The following is a 20,024-nucleotide window of genomic DNA, read 5'->3' on the forward strand; positions in this document are numbered from 1 at the left end:
AAAACATCTATGTGAACCTCATTTTCAAGGCATACCAACAAGGGGTCATTGACCCTAATACATGGAAATGTTTAAATACCAAGGATCCAAAGATCCCAACTTTCTACGCATTACCTAAAATTCATAAATCTCAAACAAATCCTCCGGGACGTCCTATTTTTTCTGGATGTTCATGTTTAACTGAAAATGCCAGTTCATTAGTTGATAGCTATCTAAGTCCACACGTTATTTCCCTATCCTCCTACGTAAAAGATGCAATTGATTTTTTAAGAATGATTGAAGGAACGTCTTTCCCTCCCAACTCATGGTTGGTTGCCTTGGACATTGAAAGCCTCTACAACACAATTCCCCATGACAAGGGAGTTGAAGTTGTACGTAGGTTTCTCTCTGAAAGAGGTTCTTCCTTCTCACAGTACAGTGCCTTTGTCATGGACCTTCTTGAATACATTTTGAAACATAATGTTTTCGTGTTTGATTCTACCCACTACCTCAAGGTACAGGGGGTTGCGATGGGGACTAAATGTGCCCCATCGTACGCTAACCTGTACCTGGGGGGGTGGGAAAAAGAAACTTTTTTTAGAGAAGATTTGTCACCGTTTTTGGACAAAATCGTTTCATGGTTTCGTTATATTGATGATGTTCTTTTTTTCTGGTCAGGCACGGAAACGGAACTAAAAAACTTTTTTGAACTGATTTCTATTAATAATTTCAACTTGAAATTTACTATGCAATACAGTCAATCCAAAGTTGATTTCCTGGATCTAACCATCTCCTTGGATAACGAAGGCAGACTTAACTCTTTCCTGTTTAGGAAACCCTCTGCCGGAAATACGGTTTTACACGCTACAAGTTTTCACCCAACTTCTTTGGTCAATAGTATTCCCTATAGCCAATATCTGCGCTTAAAGCGAAACTGTAGCAAAAACTCTGATTTTCAATCAGCAGCTGATGATCTTTATCAAAGATTGAGAAAAAGAGGCTATAGCCATAAATGCCTGAAACGAGCCTATAATCGTGTTAAACCCAAAACCAGAACATCTCTTATTTTTTCTACTCGACGCTCTAACACAAACCAATCGGTTAGGATAATTACCCGCTATTCTAATCAGCATCACAAGTTTAAGGAAATTCTACATAAGTTTTGGCCACTTCTTTTAGCTGATCCCACTACTAAGAAATATATCAAAGACTTCCCTGAAGTCACCTTTAAGAGAGTTCCCTCTCTCAAAGACAAACTAGTGCACAGTCATTTTGAACAAGTAAATTTGAATGCTAGAAAAGAAGTCAATGGTACCTTCCCATGTGGGAATTGTGACGTTTGTTGCTATGTTAACTCACATACTAAATTCAAACTGCCAAATGGCAGATGGCACTCCATTAGACACCGAGTTACATGCCAAACACAGGGCATTATTTATCTTGCCCGTTGCCTCTGTGGCGGATTTTATGTAGGCAAAACAAAGCGACAATTCTGTATTAGAATCAAGGATCATATTAAACCCATTATTAAAAAGAGAATGGAGACGGCCATTAGTCGGCATGTTGGCCTCTTCCATGCCTTTAATCCCAAATTCATTACTTTCTCTGCACTAGAGCATATTCCTCTAGATTCGAGAGGGGGTAGTGTGGATAATATCCTACTTCAGCATGAAGCTGAATGGATCTTCAATTTAAGAGCCACAATTCCGCCTGGCTTTAATGAAAACCTAAGTTTTAAACCGTTTTTGTGAATTTCTGTCCCGCTCCTCTAATGCTGGTGACCGCCCTTCGAAGTGGGGAATATGTGTTTTTTTTGTTTTTTTTTCATTATCATTAATTGTATTACTGTATAATTTGGAATATGTATGTATTGATCTATTTGTAATAACTGTGACAACAACAATATAATATTATATCACTGTCTGCAATATGATGACGTGCAGTGTCAGGGGGGGGGGGGGGGGGGGAAATCTTCTCTTTTTTATTCATCTATTTTATTCATTTATAATTTATCATTTTTAATTATGATTTTCTTCTTTCCCTTTTTTTTTTTTCTTCCCGCCGCGACCATCCACCTCTCTGGCTTCTCCACCAATGCTGTTCGCACGGACGCCCGGGGGCATAGGCGCCTTGAGTGCTGCTGCCCCTTTTCAGCGCTGCAATGCTCCCCTCCGGTCGGTTGGAGAGATTGGCCACATTTTGGCCACCCCTCCCCTTCCAGCCCTCTCCATCGTCTCTCTGTCCCTCTGTGTCTGAGTGGACGGGCGGGTAGGTGGTTACGTCCTTGCATGCCCCGCCCCATAAGGGGCTGCGATCAAGGCATTGTCCGTCCCCTTACTTTCTCGCCCGCCAGCCTGAGGCACTATGGGATTTGTAGGCCTGCTTAGTCTCGTCCTACTGGTGAGCATGCGCACTAGCGCTCCTTTTGTCCGCATCCGGCCGGCTACGTCAGACGCCGGCTTGATGGCGGGGCTTATAAAAAGCCAGCGTGACACTGTCATTCCTTGCTAGCTGCAGCCAAGGGTGACGCTTGATTCCTCAGACTCTGCTCCTTTCAGTAAGTGAATTGTCACAATTCTTTTGCATCATCATAGATAATACTCTCTATTGCCTGCATCCATTTTCTTTCCTTGCTGAGTTTTCACCGCCCTGCTTGGCAGGCTTTTGCACTTCTCCTATATGCACTCTTAACCTTCCCCTCTTTTCGGTTGAGGTCTTGTCATGCTGACTTTATATATTCGGGTCATTGTGATGGTTCTTATCACCCCTGCATTTACTCATTAGCCTAAAACCCTATGTTTTGGGGTGTCATTCCTAATTCCCAATGGGTGCTTTTGTGTCTATCTGTTCGCGTGCGTGTATACGTATATATATGTGCACATATATTTTTCTGTGTATGTATATGTATGTGTATACCTTTATATTTCATTTACCTATTAATTCTAATTTTTCCCTTTTTTCTTTTTTGATCTGTTGCTCAGTTGATACTTTGTTGGAAGTGCGTCTTCTTTAAGTGTTGAATCTCTAACTGCTCGCCCATATTTTCACACCCATTTAACCCATGTAAGTAACATATCGAAATAAAAATATTTTCTTACTATATCTTTCAAGAGGGTATTTACCCCATTAGGTTGACTCATTCTAGCAACCTCTATACTTACTTATTTATTCATTTATTCAATATTTATTTAATCATTTCAAATCTCCAAAAATTCTACCTTTCATTGTACATTTTCTCTCATCAGTTACTTTGGGTTGGTTTTTTAGCCCCCTGCTAACCAGCATGGCTGTGGTTAACCCCTGAGGTGGACAATCTTTCTACTTTGCCATCTATGTAGTGGTCGAAGGTGGGTGTATTTTGTGTTTTTTTTTTTTTTTTCCCTCTCATGCTTGCACTCATACTTATTAATTTTTCGATACAATTTTGTGATATACCCTGTTACTATATTATTTTGATTTTTGGTTTAGATTTCGTTGTAACATTCACACACCCCCTGAAGAAGCAACCTATTGCGAAACATGTCGGGATTATGTGTGTCTGATAAGAACAACCACTGCATTGTATAGTCCAGTATTTTTTAAGCATAATTTGCCACTGATTTTAACTTGAAATTTAATAAATATTTGTATTACAATACTCTGTATTCCATTCCACTATGTTTAATATTTTTTGTTATTTGCACCGTTAAAATCCCTATTCTTTCTCCTGTTTTTTGATTCAGTAATAAACTTGTTTCTTGTTAGTAAATTTCTTTATTGTTCTTAGTTTCGCATGTCCATGGATTTAATTGACATGTACACAACTTTACAAAACCAGCTTTCATGTTTCAACGGGACTAAGATTACTAAATATTCATGTGACCCTGTGATATTGAGTTCATCTGAAGGTTAATTGTGCATATCTCATCTATATGCTTTAATACAGGGTGGATAAAAATAGATTTTTTTTAAAATCTGTCTTTTTTTTTTTTTTTTTGTTCTTTTTATTTAAATCAGATTTTTTTTTATTTAAATCGGATATTTTTCATTTTTTATCAAATTTATTTTAATAAAATGCTTTTGGAGTAAAAATCTATCTAAAATAGTTTTAATAATTTAGTTTATTCAGCATGAAATTGAGCTTAGATATGTAACATGAGGCTATATATTCAGCAATATTTACAATTTTGGTAAACTCATTCAGGGATTCCAAGCTCTACAAGCTGAGATAACATGCACTGCATTGATGCATTCACACAATTTTACACTGTTATTTCAGATCCATCATGGCAGTGCCTGTTATGCCGCATACAGACGATGGGACATTCCGACAACAAAACCGTGTATTTTTTTTTCCTTTGGATGTTGGCTCAAACTTGTCTTGCGTACACTCGGTCACACAAATGTTGTCGGAAATTAAGAACGTCAACAAAGCGGTGAGATTCAACACGTACAATGGGAATAGAAAAAGGAAGTTCAATAGCTAGTGTGGATCTTCTGCTTGATTCCGAGCATGCGTGGAATTTTGTGTGTTAAATTTGTGTACACACGATTGGAATTTTCGACAATGGATTTAACTGTCAGAAAATTTGAGATCCAGCTCTCAAATTTTTGTTGTCGGAAATTCCGACAGAAAATGTCTGATGGAGCTTACCCACGGTCGATATTTCCGACAATTTGTCAAGATTGTCTGTAAGATGAGTTAAATCGAGTTGATTTAAATCAATCCTTTTTACTAGTGATTTAAATCATGATTTAAATTGACTTGATTTAAATCAAATCCACCCTACTGTAATTTCAGAAATACTCTGACACGTACTACAATACTATACGTAATGACATAGTAAATACTGTAAGCACTATGGTTCGTAAAATAAAAAAAGGACCAGAGTCCTGAATTGTAGAAAGAGGTAGTCAGTCGGGGCTCATTAGTGGGTCCAATTGCCATAAATGAAGCTTGCTAGTGAATTTTCCACTTGCAGAGGTTTACCTAGGTCTCCTTGTTGCTTACTTTTGAGTTTTTAAGAAAGAAGAATCTTATTCTTTATGCCAACCCACCTTGTAATTCATTTTTATATACATGGATAAGCTATATGTGATTTTAAAATTAAATTTTTATTTTACTAAACACTGTTTTTTGTTTCAGGCTGAAGTTGTTGTTGAAATTCCACCATACCATAATAAATCAATTGTAGCCACAGTCCAGGTTCATTTTCATCTCTGCAATGGTAAAAGGAAACGAAGCCAATCCCAGAGGTTTAACTACACACCAGGTTGAGTGCCACAACTACAGTTTTTGTCAGTTTGAGTGATGTTAATATGTTTTTGGTTGTTATGATGTTCCAGCCATGGTTGCCACAGTTTGTAAAATATACACTCTGCCAGTGTATATTCAGTGTATACTTTAGAAAGAATAAAGTGAAATATATCAAAAACGAGAGTGAGATCTCTGTATGATGCAACAATTTTACTTTAAAAGCCCATCTTCATACAAAATCAGATAAAGTTATTTGAATTTATTGGATTTTGTATGAAGATGGACTTTTGAAGACGTTTTTTTTTCATCACACAGAGATCTCATCCTCGTTTTTGCTGTTACATATCGGTGGATCAATTTGAAGTCCGCTGCTGATCTCTATGCAGTCATTTCTCTTGCACGGTGGGAGTGAATCACTATATATATATATATATATATTCTCAAAAGTGTGACCATTCCAGATTGGGGAAGGTTGAGGAAAATACAATGTTATGCAACTCCTTTAGTGGGTAAGATGTGCACTAGAGGTATGCAGAGGGTTTAACAGCAGTCAGTATGTGTAGGAGAAAGGTGTGGAGGGTATGAGAGCAGGCAGCATGTGCAGGAGAGGAGTGTGGAGGATCTTACTGTCGGAAGTATTTTCAGGAAAGGCATTCAGAGGATATATGACAGGCATGAGTGTGGAGGGTATGATACCATGCCGTATGTGCAGTAGAGAAGGGTATGACCATGAATTAAGCATGTTCTGGAGATTAGTGCAGAAGGTATGAGAGCTGGTAGTATATGCAAGAAAGGAGGGTGGAGAGTATGAAAGCAGTTCGCTCATGGGCTGCCGCTACCAATGCCGCTTATGGGCTGCCACTACCAATGCCACTCACGGGCTGCTGCTACCAATAACGCTCTTGGGCTGCCACTACCAGTACCGCTCACGGGCTGCCATAAATGAAGCCACTCTAGTGATTTGGACACTTGTTTACCTAGGTCTCCTTGTTGCCTACTATTTTTAAGAAAGAAAAATCACTGGTTTATTCTTTATGCCAACCCACCAGCTACCAATACTGCTCACGGACTCCCGCTACCAATACTGCTCACAGACTGCCAATACCACTGCATACTGTTTCATCCTGCCGTTACCTACTGCTCACATATATTTACAGGTAAAAGACAACTTTGCATCACAACCTACTGAGCACTGAACTTTGCTTCACATATTACATTTTAGGGATTGTTCACACCAGGTGTCGTGCGTGAGAAATTGCGTGTTTTTCCACCACGCAGAAAAATGTCCTGGCTTTTGTAGACACACATGGGTGCCATTAAGTCTTAATGGCACCCCCACTCATCTAGCAAATGCATATGCATTCTCACCTACTATAGGGCATGGTTCCACTTCCACATGATTTTAGGAATTGTGCGGGCATTTTTTTTTGCTTGTTTCACACATATGGGGCAACCCATTGAACAAACACAATCCATGGGAATGCATAAAAAAAGTGTCCATGTGCTCGGACGCACCTCCTGGTGTTCCCCTAGAGTGTGCAGAATTCTTAAAGGTTCCTTGACTAAAAAAGGGTAAAGAAGCACTGGAGGCTGTCAGGTCACCTGAGTCCAGGTGACAGATGCACCCCGTGGGGGTCTGGAGTGCACCGCAAGGTATTGGACTGACTGCTGCGGATGGGGCCCTGGGTGGTGCAGGAGAGTAGGTACTCTGGAGCACCAACATGGATCACACTGGGAGAGCATGAGATTTCCCAGGATGCGGAATCTAAAAGCCAGTGGGTGTTCACCAGGGCCCCTGATGGTGGGGATGGATTTCTCTGCTGTCTGGCTCCAGGTCACGGCCCCCAGGGTCTCCCGGCTCACTCTAACAGTTGAGTACGGGAAGGTAGAGAGGAGGCAGCAGACTGCGACAACAAAGGATAGTCAGGAGATATGCAAGGTCAGGGCAACAAGCAAAGGGATAGTCAAGGAACACGTCAAAGCTCTTTCTCAAATAAGAAATCTGGATCCAGGGCAGATATCCCACCACAGATCCCCACTCCAGACTGGGGAAACACAGGGGCAACCCCCGGACACCAGTAGGGAGAGAGGCTGCAAACCCACGCTGCCAGCGGACCCCCTCACACGCTCAGGCCTCCCTCTTACCGATAGGCCGAAGCCGCGGCCTTTCCTGGCGGGCCTTGGCGCTCCAGATCAGAACGGGATGGACCTCCCCAAACATGCAACTGGACCCAACCCAACAAGCAGGGGAAGGGAGAAGGCCCTCAGAGGCTGAGAACCGGTAAGCACAACCCGAGGCCTCTCCCGGACCCCCTGAGCAGCTAGGCTGCAGCCACAGACTTTCCTAGAGGACCCCGGGCTTTTGTCCGGACAGGAGGCACCCCGAGACTCTTGTTCAGGAAGCGGGTATCCAGCGCAGCACGCCAGGGGGTGGTGCAGCTGCCCTCCAATCCCCATGTGTGTAGGTAGGCCGCAGAGAGACCGGCCTTTCCAGACATGCCTTGGGCACTTGGAGTGGGGGGCCACAGCATCACAGAGACTGCTGGCAAGGGGGAAAAGACTGACAGGGTGTCCCTATCCCACATGAGGGACCCGGGGACCTCTTGGCCTCTATGTTTTATCCCCCACACCACCCAGGGCAAACAGCTTATTGTGGGGGCTCAAGGCATCTGAATGAGACGCCGGAGTTCAGCTGCCAAATTTAACAAAGGGGGCAAACGATTGACATTTCCAACACAACCCCCCCCCCCCCCCAACGCCCTCCGAGCCCCAAATTGAGGTCCGTATTACCTGAAGCACACACAAAACCTCACAGACAGACCCTATGGAATCGTCCGATTCCCACCCACCCTGGCTGGCGGACGTCATGACAGCCATTGCAACTTGCCAATCCACCTCAACAGCAGAAATAGAGGCGGTACAGATGGATGTGGGCCTGATACGCCAGGATCTAGACAAACTCAAGTCAAGAGTCGCAGAGACAGAGCAAAGGGTGAGCAATACTGAAGATACAGTTGCGGAACATGGAGCTGCACCCCGCACCCTTCAAACTAAAGTGAAAGCCCTGGAGTACAGATTAGAGGATGCCGAAAATGGGAATCGGTGTAACAATCTATGCATTGTCGGCCTGCGGAGGGAGTGGAGGATAACAACCCCACATCCTTTGTAGAAGGTAGGCTACGTGTCACCCCACTATGCGGTGGAAAGGTCACACTGCATACCTCCGAAGCCAGGGCCTCCAGGATCCCCTCCCCCTGCAAACCTTCATTCCCCATCTCCTCAACTTCAGGGACATCTAGGATCATTGGAGATCTCCGCTATCAGAATGCCAAGTTGATGATTTTCCCAGACTATTCGGTAGAGACCCAAAAGCTCAGGAAATCTTTCGATCATGTCAAGGCGGCACTGAGACCATGCAACATCCTCTTCCCAGTCCGTTTAAGGATCCAGGATGGAAAGTCAACCCACTTCTTCAACACTCACAGAGAGGCATCCACCTGGCTGGATTCTCTGCCACCGGCCTGTTGATCGGTCACATGGTATGTAACACACGACACCCTTATATACGATGAGCTTTATCCAGGCCTAGGCATGGGTTGATGAGAATTGACAGGAAGTTATCTCCCCTACTGCGGGTACACATGTTAAGTGCCCCTGACAAAGACATAGGATTGGGGAAAATAAGCATAGAGGAGCGAAAATTTGCAGCTTTCTCCTGACTACCAATTTACTGAAGGGACACATTTCAGAATTTTTCTCCCTTTGTAAACCTAAGTCCCTTACAGTTTGTCACATTGAGCAAGCAGATATCTCATACTAAGGAGCCGCTCAGACTACAGTTTGACCCCCAGGAAATGCTCGGGGGGTTGAGTTTGCGTGGGGGGTGGAGAATTTTGCCCCAACGGGACAGTTTTTCCCTTTCTGGGATTAGGTTTAATTTTTTTTTTTGGAAGAAAGTTTTCCTAAAATTAGGGGTTATGGTTAAACCCTGGGTTAAAAAAATATTCTTGTGTGTATATTCTGCAATTACTGCTGTTCGACATCTGTTTTTACAAATGTCAACAATGTATCTCTACTCCTACTGCCTCCTTCAGGTCCCCCTGGCGGTCTTGGGGGGAGGTTGTCTCTCCTATCTTGCAATTCCTTTCGCAGGCATGGCTTCCCTTAACATACTATCCTGGAACAACAGGGGCTTAAATTCCCCGGTTAAGAGATCACTGGTCTTTCAGTTCATTAACGCCCATAGCCCTCACATCTGTATCCTTCAGGAAACACACCTAGTGGGTAGTAAAACATTGGCCCTAAAAAAGCCATGGATTGGATACGACTACCACTCCACACACTCAAATTTTGCAAGGGGCATTAGCATCTTGGTCCGCAAGTCCCTCACCTTCAAGCTGCTAGACTTGGTATTGGACTCGGAGGGCAGATATGTATTAATACACGCACAGATGCATAATATGAAATGGGTTATAGCAGGATTGTATTTGCCCCCTAGCTTCAATGGCTCTTCTAAACCAGATCACCTCTAAAATTGCAGAGTTAGCTAATGACAACATGATACTTCAGGGAGACTTTAACATGGTTCCAGATTTGGACATGGATAGGATGTCGACGGGTGGGCACTCTCACTCGGGACTGCGAGAGTGGGCAGAGCTCTATGGCCTGACGGATGTCTGGCGCTGGAGGAATCCTCACTTCAGGGCATACACCTGTCACTCCGCATCTCACAGATCCTTCTCTAGAATCGTCCTGGCATATCTAGGAGGCCTGGCTCAGTCACGACTGAAGGACATAAAGATACTTCCCAGGGGCATATCTGACCACACTCTGCTTCTCCTGACCATGAACCTTACGTCAGCCCCAGAGAATACTCTGTGGCACCTGTCTAGGTTCTGGGTGTTGGACGAGGCAGTGGACGGCCACTTTGGAGGGGCACTACAGGAATACTGGGAAGTGAACTCGGGCTCGGCCGGTGCAACCGACGGGATACCTTCAAGGCATACACTAGGGGGACTGATCCGGCAATTATAGCTAGGGTTCTTAGGGAGGGGAGAGCCGACCTGACCAGTGCTCAAAAGAAGGTGGACTTGCAGGAAGAACAATTCATCAGAACCAAGGACCCTAGAGACTGACACACTCCAGTCCCTGACTGGGGAGGTTGTTCGTATTCGCACCACCCTCACACAGAATCGACTGCTTGCCCAATCACTCCGCATTTTTGAACGGGGGGGGAATATCCGGGAAACTATTGGCCTGACTTTCACGTGAACAGATGAGGGGATGAGTGTGTCGTCTATACAGGGACCTGGTGGAAACCTGCTTTATGCCCCTGAAGAGATAAATGACTGTTTTGTCTCCTTCTACAGAAACCTCTACAGCTCTAGGGCAGCCTACACCACTGATGACCTTCCTATCTAGACCCAATTGACGGCAAAAAACTGTGAAATGCTTGACGCCCCCATAACCACTGATGAAATGTTTAAAGCTCAATCTGGTAAGTCCCCAGGACCTGATGGCATACCGGTCAAGTTCTACAAACAGTACGCTGAGGAGCTGACGGGAGCCTTGCACGCAATGCTCTCGGAGGCTCAGAAGCTGAAAAAACTCCCAGACTCTGAGCGAGGCAGTGATAGTTGTGATCCCCAAACCAGGCAAAGATCCAACCCTATGCGCCTCATACTGCCCCATCTCCTTGATCAATGTGGACGCGAAACTCCTAGCTTAATTGCTGGCTAACAGACTCAACACGGTTATAACTACCCTAGTCCATCCAGATCAAACTGGGTTCATGCCAGGAAGAGGAACAGACATCAACATTAGAAGGCTTTTCACACACATGGACAGGTTGGTGGGAGTAGTGGCGTCGCTTCATGCCGAAAAAGCCTATATCAATACCAAGACTCGGTGGAGTGGGGATATCTGTGGGGGGTCCTTTCGAAATTTTGCTTTGGGCCAAAATGTATGACATGGCTAAAAATGCTATATGCAAACCCCAAAGCGAAGATCCGCACAAATTATACACTTTCTGAAAACTTTCCCCTGGGCAGAGGCACCCGGCAGAGCTGCCCACTATCGCCCAGAATATTGCTCTGGCGGTGGAAACCCTGGCCATTGATTTGAGGGCCGGTCCAGGGGTGAGGGGCATAGAGGTAGGTGCATTAGAGGAAAAGGTGTCCTTATACGCCGACGACACCCTACTTTACCTTGCGGATGCTTCCCAGTCACTACGGAGGTCATTGGACCTATTTGAGGAATTCGGCCGATTCTCTGGCATTTGTATAAATTGGGGTAAGTCAGTTTTGTTTCCACTGCACCCCTCGCTTCCACAGGGAGAAACCGGAAGTGGATGTAGGAATTTGCCTATCTGGGAATTCAGTTCAGCAACACTACACGCGACTTTATAGATAAGAACGTACAGCCTCTTCTGTCCCATCTTACCATCAGATGTACAGCTTGGCGCACCCTCCCGCTCACCCCGGTGGGCAGAGTCAACCTACTAAAAATTGTGTTCCTCCCCAAGTTTTTATAATTTTTTTTCGAAACACCCCGTCTTGAACACCTAAGTCTTGGAAGGCGTGATGGCCTCATTCATCTGGGCTGGGAGGCCACCTAGGGTGTCAAAACAGATACTATATCTTCCCCTATCAAGTGGAGGCCTGGCTCTCCCCAACTTCTTAATCTACTACTGGGTGGCCATCCTGGTCACAGTATGCTGGTGGTTCTCCCAGCCCAGGCAGAATATAGCTGTAAGCCTGGAGGCTGCTATTTTGGGATCGTATGCGGCCCTGAGCAATTTGGTCTACCGGGTACTGAAAGCTCCCCATCTCTTGAAGACAACTATTAGAGCATGGAGGGAAGCCAGGGCTATTTATGCTAAACCCAACTGTATCTCCCCACACACTCCACTGTAGGGAAATCCTACACTACCTCACCTCTGTGATATACCGGATCCAACACACTGGGCTAAGTGGGGGATCACTGCCCTTAAGCATGTCATGGTGAACTGGGAAATTATGTCCTTTAATGAAATGAAAAGACAGTACTCCATACCTAACTTCTTTGAGTTTCAGTACTGGCAACTGAGACATGCAATGAGGGCTCAGTTCCTTGACACACTAACTCTGGAGCCAGACTCGGTTGAGTGACTACTAACTTCAAGTGAGATGGGGAAACCCCTTTCCACGCTATAGCTATATCTCACAGTAGCCCATGACGCTAAACCCACCCGTAATATGGACAAATGGAAGGAGGACATACCAGCAGTAGGGGAGGATGAATGGGAGAACTGTCTGACCACCTTCATCCCCTGTATGATAGCTGCCAAAGACAGATTTATTCAGCTTAAATTTATACATGGTGCATACTTTACCCCACAAAGACTGACCAGAATATACCCCAACTTAGATCCAAACTGTCCCAGATGCAGTCCTGAGGAGGGGACATTCTGGCATATGGTTTTGGGCCTGCTCCAGGCTCCGAACATACTACGAGGGAGTGGCAGAGAAACTCAGCGATATGGGGCGATCTAGGGTACCACTGGTGGCCATGGTAGTCAGCTGAACCCCCCACCCTCACATCCTGGAAAAAGGCTATAGATTCGGTACTCCCCCTCTACAAACTCACATACCAGAGCAGTGCCCAGCTAAGTTTGACAAGGTATGGTCGGAATGGGTGGGCACGCGGGGTTGAGTGGCCAGAGGGTAGGGGGACCATCTGGTTGGGGGTGTATTGCGCCCCCACAATGGACAACCTTCGACTATGCCACTGTAGAGACCACTGGAGAGGAATAAACTTCTTGTGGCAGAGAGGGGGGTGGGGTTCTCCTTCACCCGAGGGGAGAGCGTTCGACTGCTCTAAGAGCAATAGGTGGGAACTGGAAGCTAACATCGGGATTTCACTTGTAGAGGAATGTTAGGAAACTGGCTATATGGACCTATAAGATGCCAGTATCTGGTATGAATGTACTAACTGACTTTGTAACAAAGGAATACTTGAATGTCGAATGCTGAATATATTGTAATGCTGATTTGTTAAATAAACGTCTCTGTTAAAAAAAAGGTTGGGATATGAAGCACACGGGGACAGTTGAGAACAAGCCAGGGTTGATAAACAGGATCATATGTAGGACTCAGAGCAATGAGCACACAGAAGCCAAAACACACAATATTGATCAGCAGAGCTGGCTTGCAGTGCCCAGGTTAATATAGAGTTCCCTGATAGGGACTGGGATGGAGCCACGCTTTGAGGAGAGATTAATTAAGCAGCCAGGTGAGAGTGGCTGGCCTCCTAATCTGAACACATGGAGAGTAAAGCTGACAGACAAACATTACGGCATAACCATGACAGTACCCCCCCTCCTTACGTCACCCCAAATAGAATTGAAAGACTCCTGAGCCATAGCCAAAGCTGGAATATCTGCAGAACAGGGCATGGGAAGAGGGAGTTGAGTGTGTTTTCCATAAACTGTGAAAAAGGGTGTCTTCTGAATACTGGTATTTACATGACTGTCCATTGGCTTGAAGGTGCTAAGAAGAGGAAAAATCCAAGACAATATTGAGAGATTTGCAAAAGGCTCTCCAAAAACAAGAAGTAAATTGAACGGCATTGTCGGAAACAATATGAGAACGAACCCCATGAAGGCAGAACATTTCTCGAACAAAAATGGGAACCAAGGCAGGAGCAGAAGGAAGACCAGGAAGAGGAACAAAATGAGCCATCTTGGAGAACCGATCGATTACCGCCCAAATGACCGTGGGAGATTGGTGAAAAAATCCATGGCAATGTGAGACCAGGGCTCCTCAGGAATGGGCAAGGGCATGAGAAAACCAGCAAGGGCTTGTGTGGAGGATTTAGACTGAGCACAGACATGACAAGCCTTAACGTAGTCTTTGACATCCAAGCAGAGATTAGACCACCTGTAGTGACGACTGACAAGCAGGAAGGATAGGAGGAACCCAGCATGACCTGCCACCTTGGAATCATGTCCCCAACTGAGGATCTTAGCTCAGTGGGGGCGAAGGTCTTGCCAGGAGGAATTTTTGACTCCATGGTGATAGAATGAGCAACAATGCATGAGGTTGGGACGATTGGCTCAGGTTCTGGGGTGGACTCCTCATCGAAAGTGTCAAATGACCTAGAGAGTGTATCAGCCCGACCGTTGCAGGAACCAGGTTTGTACACAATCATGAAATTAAAATGGAAGAGGAAAAGACTCCACCTGGCCTGTCTGCGTTTCAGATGTTTATCATTCTGTAGGTACTGTAGATTCTTGTAATCGGTAAAAATTATTAGGGAGTGAGGAGAACCTTCCAAGAGATGACGCCACTCCTCTAACGCTAATTTAATTGCGAGAAGTTCCCGTTCACAGATGCCATGATTTCTCTCTGGCTGAGAAAATGTTTTGGAGAAGAACGTACATGGTTGACCTCTCTTCTAAAAGGATTGAAGAAACACAGCTCCCACCCCCATTGAAGAAGCATCTACTTCAATAAAAAATGGGTCCCCAGGATTTGATCTCCAAGAGAGGGCCAGAAACAAAGGCCTGTTTCAAGTCGTGAAATGCAGAGACAGCTTCAGGACGACGGTCCTTTGCATTCGCACCCTTCTTGGTCAAAGCGATAATAGGCGCAGCAATGGAAGAGTAATTCCTTATGAATTCCCTATATAAATTTGTGAAGCCAAGAAAGTGCTGTGTGGCCTTGAGGCTAGCAGGAAGAGGCCAGTTGGTAATGGCCAAGACCTTTCCAGGATCCATACGAAGACCCAAACTTGAGATAAAGCATCCCAGAAACTGGACCTCAGAACATTCAAAGGAACATTTCTCCAGCTTGGCATACAGATTATTCTCTCTAAGGCTCTGAAGTACAGTGCGGACATTGTTTCTGTGGACAAGCAGATTTTCTGAAAAGATGAGAATGTCATCCAGATAGATAACAAACTGGTACAGCAGATCCCTGAAGATTTCATTGACAAAGTTTTGTAAAACAGCTGGGGCATAACCAGGTATTCGTAATGCCCGTCTTTAGTGTAAAACATGGTTTTCCATTCATCACCCTCCCGAATCAGATTGTATGCACCTCTGAGATCCAACTTTGTGAAAATGGAGGCATCCTTCAACCTGTCGAATAGCTCAGATATTAAGTGTAAGGGGTATTGATTCTTGATAGTCACCACGTTTAAACCTTGATAGTCGATGCAGGGTCTCTAGTAACCATCCTTTTTGGCAGCGAAAAAGAACCCTACACCTGCAGGCGATGAGGATTTCTGGATGAAACCTCTCTAGATTCTCGGCTGCATACTCTGACATGGCCTGGGTCTCTGGGATGGACAGAGGGTAGGTACGATCCCTGGGCAGAGTTGTTCCAGGGACAAGGTCAATAGCACAGTCAAAAGACCTGTGGGGGAGGTAGCACCTCAGCTGATTTCTTACAGAACACATCCCAGTAATCGTATGCAGCGGGAAGATCAGAAGATACAGATGTGGTATCAACTGGAAGTCCCTCCTTGGGGGGCCACCTTGAGAAGCCAGGACATGCCCAGAGACCCAGTCAACATATGGAGAGTGGAACTTTAGCCAAGGAAGGCCCAATATAATGGGGGTAGATGCCTTGGGTAGCATGAGGAAGGATATCCACTCCTGGTGGAGTATCCCTACAGACAACCTAATAGGTCGAGTCTGGAATCGAATAGGATGGAAGAAGCAGTTCTCCAATCCATAAAATTGCCAGCAGCCCCGGAATCCAGATATGCAAAGAACGATTGAGTAGGGGCATCTACATGAAGGAACACCAGAAGAGGAGGAGAATGTGATGTTTGTGTCCAATCCTCCACCCCCCAGATGTATTAGACTCTAGCATTTCTGAAGTGAGCAAGAGTCACAAAAATGACCCCTGCCCCCACAATAGAAACACAAGTTCAGAGTTCTGCGCCTAGCACGTTCTTTGGGGGTTAGCCTTGTCCAGCCCAGGTGCATAGGTTCCTCAGCAGGCAGAAGATGCTCCATGGGATGAAGGGAGGGGAACTCAGACTGGTTAGGGCCCAAGGAGTGCTGGAGTCTTTTTTTTTTTTTTTTTTTTTTTTCTAGGGACCTCTCCTGAAAACTAATGGCAATCTGGTTACACAAGGAAATTACATCATGCAGACCGGCAGGGAAGGCTCTTCCCGCTACGTCATCTTTCACCCGGTCAGAGTGGCCATGGCCCCTGCCCCCAACCCCCAACCAGGGCCTCATTGTTCCAGCTCAACTCAGCTGTGGGTATATTGTCCCACTGAAGAAGATTCTTGGTGAAGATGTAAAAGGGCACTGGCTGCTGAAGAAACCAAAGATGTTTCAAAAGAGCTTCAAAAAGTCAGACAGGCTTGAAACCACAGGATCATTCTCCCACAGGGGGGGCAGCCCAGGCTAAAGCTTCACCAGAGAGGAGGGAAATAATATAGGCTACAGACAGGAAGTTTTGAGGCTGGAACTCAAACTGGACGGTGCATTGGCCGAGGAACCCCCTGCAGGCCTTGGAGTCCCCCAAAGAAATGGGACAGAGCTAGCAGTTGTAGTGAATGTGCGGCTGCAACCAGAATGGGTGCAGCGCCGATTGTATTTGAGGTTGCTGACTCGGGCCCCCAAGGAGGCCTGAAGCTGCTCAAAGCAGGAAGCCAGATCTGGGAGGAATCGCATCACCTGAGTCTGATTCTTTTCCTGGGTCTCAAGTCTAACTATGCCCTGCAATGGATCATCTGTGGGTAGCGAAACGTCAGTCGGGTCCCTGGCTGATCAAACTGTCAGGTTACCTGAGTCCAGGTGACAGATGCACCTTGTGGGTGTCTGGAGTGCACCACAAGGTAGGGGACCCTACAGCTGACTGCTGCGGATGGAGCCCTGGGTGGTTCAGGAAAGCAGGTACTCTGGAGCACCAACACGGATCACACTGAGAGCTAGAGTATGAGATTTTCCAGGGTGCAGAATCGAAGAGCCAGTGGGTGTTCACCAGGGCCCTTAATGGTGGGGAAGATAGGGGGTAGAGTGCTGCAGTTGGTCTAAATTTGGCCTGACCCACATCCTAAATAATTGGTATGTTCGAGAGGAGATGCCTCAGCGGGACTTATAAGGGAAAGGACAAATGTTTAGTGGTCAGATATATTACTTGAAAAAGTTTGATTTACTTTTGTGTAAAAAAGTGGTATGGGCAAGAAACAGCCCCTGTAGTAGAAGGATATATTAAAGTGTGTAAATACAGAGATAACAGGGATGCAGTAAACAATGAACACAGAGAGCAAAATACAGGTAATATATGCCGACGCGTTTTGAGTCCTTCAACTCTTCAGGGAAATGGATCAGCATAAATACAGTATATATCTATAAAGAAAAAAATAACATAAGAAACAGGTATAGCTGATATTGTAAATACAACAATCATAGTCATAGTAGCATATTAACACTGGGTTAGAACTGTGTTATACTGACCCAGTATTAAAAGCTCAGTTCGTCATAGATGCAACCAGTTAAACAGTCAAATAAAACATTAGAACCATAGGTGATAGGAAAAACGCTGCCTTGTGTCCCCTCACACTGGTCAAGGAACCCAGGAGGTGGGGCCTGATCCTTAGAGAGCTCCCACCCTAGAGAGTAACGCCCGGACCAATAGTGACAGGGTTTCACCCAGCAGAGGGCATCTATGAAGGTCCCTCACATGAACCCGCAAAAGCAGTCTAAAGGATAAAGATGATAACACAAGTAATTATGTAATAATACTAGTCGGCGTATGCATTGACTGACAATTAGGGCATGTGTATTAGGGATATGGGGGTGGATTACCTTAGAAGCCACTGATGGAGGGAGTGGATAGGTGGAGGGTGGCGGCTGGCGTTCCGGGATTGTGGTGAGCTGGAGATGGTAAGTAGCGAGCTTGCGCTCCATTGCACAGGGCCTGCTGGTTAGTCTGCAGGTACTGAGTGCACCTGGAGAGAGGGGGGAAGGAAGAAGAAAAAAACAAGAGGAGTAAGCAGGGGAACGAGTGTCCCAGTAGAGACGATGTATCCCGGGTGGTCTCCCCCTGTGTCTGGGGTGAGTAGACCAGGGGGTTCAGTATAGGGTAAGATGAAAAACTAGCAGGAAATGGAGGAGCTTACCAGAGACTGGAGCGTGGTGTGAGGACTGCACACAATAAGCAGCGGGACAGGCGAGTGGAGGAGACGGCATTTAAAGGTAGGGAGGACTAGGAGTGGCTGAATGGCGAGGGGAGGGGTGGCGACGCCCCCAAGTCGGCGGCGTGGGAGCCCGCCCCTCTGCACACTGCTGTGTGTTGTAGATGTGGGTGTGTCCCGAGGCTGGGGTGTGGGTGGAGCAACACCAGTTCAGCCCCGGGATTGCCCGCACTCAATCATCCAGGCAGACGCCGCAAGGATTCCCTCGCGGTCGGCTAGCCTATGGGGAGGTCACTTCTGGGTGTGATCCCCGGCATCGTGACATCAGAGCCGGCCGTAGGCGGGGGCCCACATCACCGGCTCACAGCGCACGTCAGTGAGGAGGCAGGGGACAGGGAGATGTCTACACCTCCTCTCTACACGCAATAGGGCCGCTGGTGCTGGATAGCGCATAGCGTCCCTGTGTGCGCTGAGTGGGGGAAACTGCACAGAAGGGAGGGGGGGGGGCGGGAGCGCAGATCGAGCACTGTGTACCTCCCGTCGGATCGCCAGTGTGAGACATGGGGAAACAAAGAAACAAGGCAGCGGGGATAATCCATCCATGTCAGAGAATAAAAAAATATAACAAAACAGAAGACCTGTTACATAAGAGATTTAGGATATACCGATCGGGAAAAAAAAAGGGGGGGGGAGATTTTTGTCATTCGTTGAAAGTTTTTTTTATATATTAATGTCTGTGTGTAACTAGTGTTGGGGATTCTATATAGGGGGTTCCCATTCAGAGCCCCCTGATGTGAAACCCTCCAGAAAGGGTTTAAATGAAATGGCTCCATTGAGGCCAGGTGGTTTGGTGGCATTTAATTTAAAAATCAATTTTTGTTCTAATTGAAGCAGTAGTTTGTTGGAGTCTCCTCCTCGGATACCTTGATGTACCCGGTCGAGGATTAAGAAAGAAAATTTGGGGTATGTGCCTTCGTGTACATTAGTAACATGTCTACAGAGGGGTAGGTTAGGATTACAGGTTTTCATGGACAGAATATGTTTGTATGCCCTTCTCCAAAATTCTTGAATTGTCTTGCTTATATAGAAGCTATTGCATTCACTTGTAAGCAGATATACTACCCCACTGGTTGAGCAATTGGTGTAATACTTGGGTATGAACGTATCACTGTTGGGTAATGTAATGTTACGGACAGTGTTGAGATACCTGCAGTAATTGCAGCCCCCACAGGGGAAGGTACCTTTGTTTTTGCATGGGTCAGTTTTGCTGTCCTTATACTCACTGCACACGAGACGGTCGTGTAGGGATCGTGCTCTCCTAAAGGTAATAACGAGGGCAGCGGGCACAAAGGGACAAATAAGAGGTTCCATCGTAAGCATGTGCCAGTATTTTTGGACTGTCTGTTTGATGGCACGATGCTGATTAGAAAAGGTTGTGATAATTGAGATGGGGTGAGATAGTTTTTTCTTGGTAGAAGGGTTGTACAGGACATCAGTGCGGGTTCTGCTGCACACTCTTTTGTATGCTTTTTTGAGGCATTTATGTGAGTAGCCTCGTGCTAGTAGGCATATTTTTAGGGAGTCTGCTTCCTTCTTAAAGGTTGAGTCGTTGGTCCAATTACGTCTAATGCGTAAATATTGGCTATACTGATATATAAATAAATAGGTA

General features: G+C 45.7%; 1 protein-coding gene across 3 annotated transcripts in view; it reads left to right on the top strand.

Moving 5' to 3' along the window:
* NFATC3 (nuclear factor of activated T cells 3) overlaps positions 1 to 20,024 on the top strand; it is a 915,828-nt gene that overhangs the window by 753,212 nt on the left and 142,592 nt on the right. For 2 of the 3 annotated variants that reach the window (XM_077457371.1, XM_077457378.1), the window contains exon 8: positions 5,105 to 5,231. The exons of the other annotated variant lie outside the window; for it this stretch is intronic. In XM_077457371.1, the coding sequence (XP_077313497.1) occupies positions 5,105 to 5,231 (127 nt within the window). The remainder of the gene's footprint in view (positions 1 to 5,104; positions 5,232 to 20,024) is intronic. 3 annotated transcript variants of the gene reach the window in all.

Source organism: Lithobates pipiens, unplaced genomic scaffold, assembly GCF_037356315.1.
Source record: "Lithobates pipiens isolate NorthernLeopardFrog02 unplaced genomic scaffold, aLitPip1_a1.2 Scaffold_10, whole genome shotgun sequence".
Taxonomy (NCBI): Eukaryota; Metazoa; Chordata; class Amphibia; order Anura; family Ranidae; genus Lithobates; species Lithobates pipiens.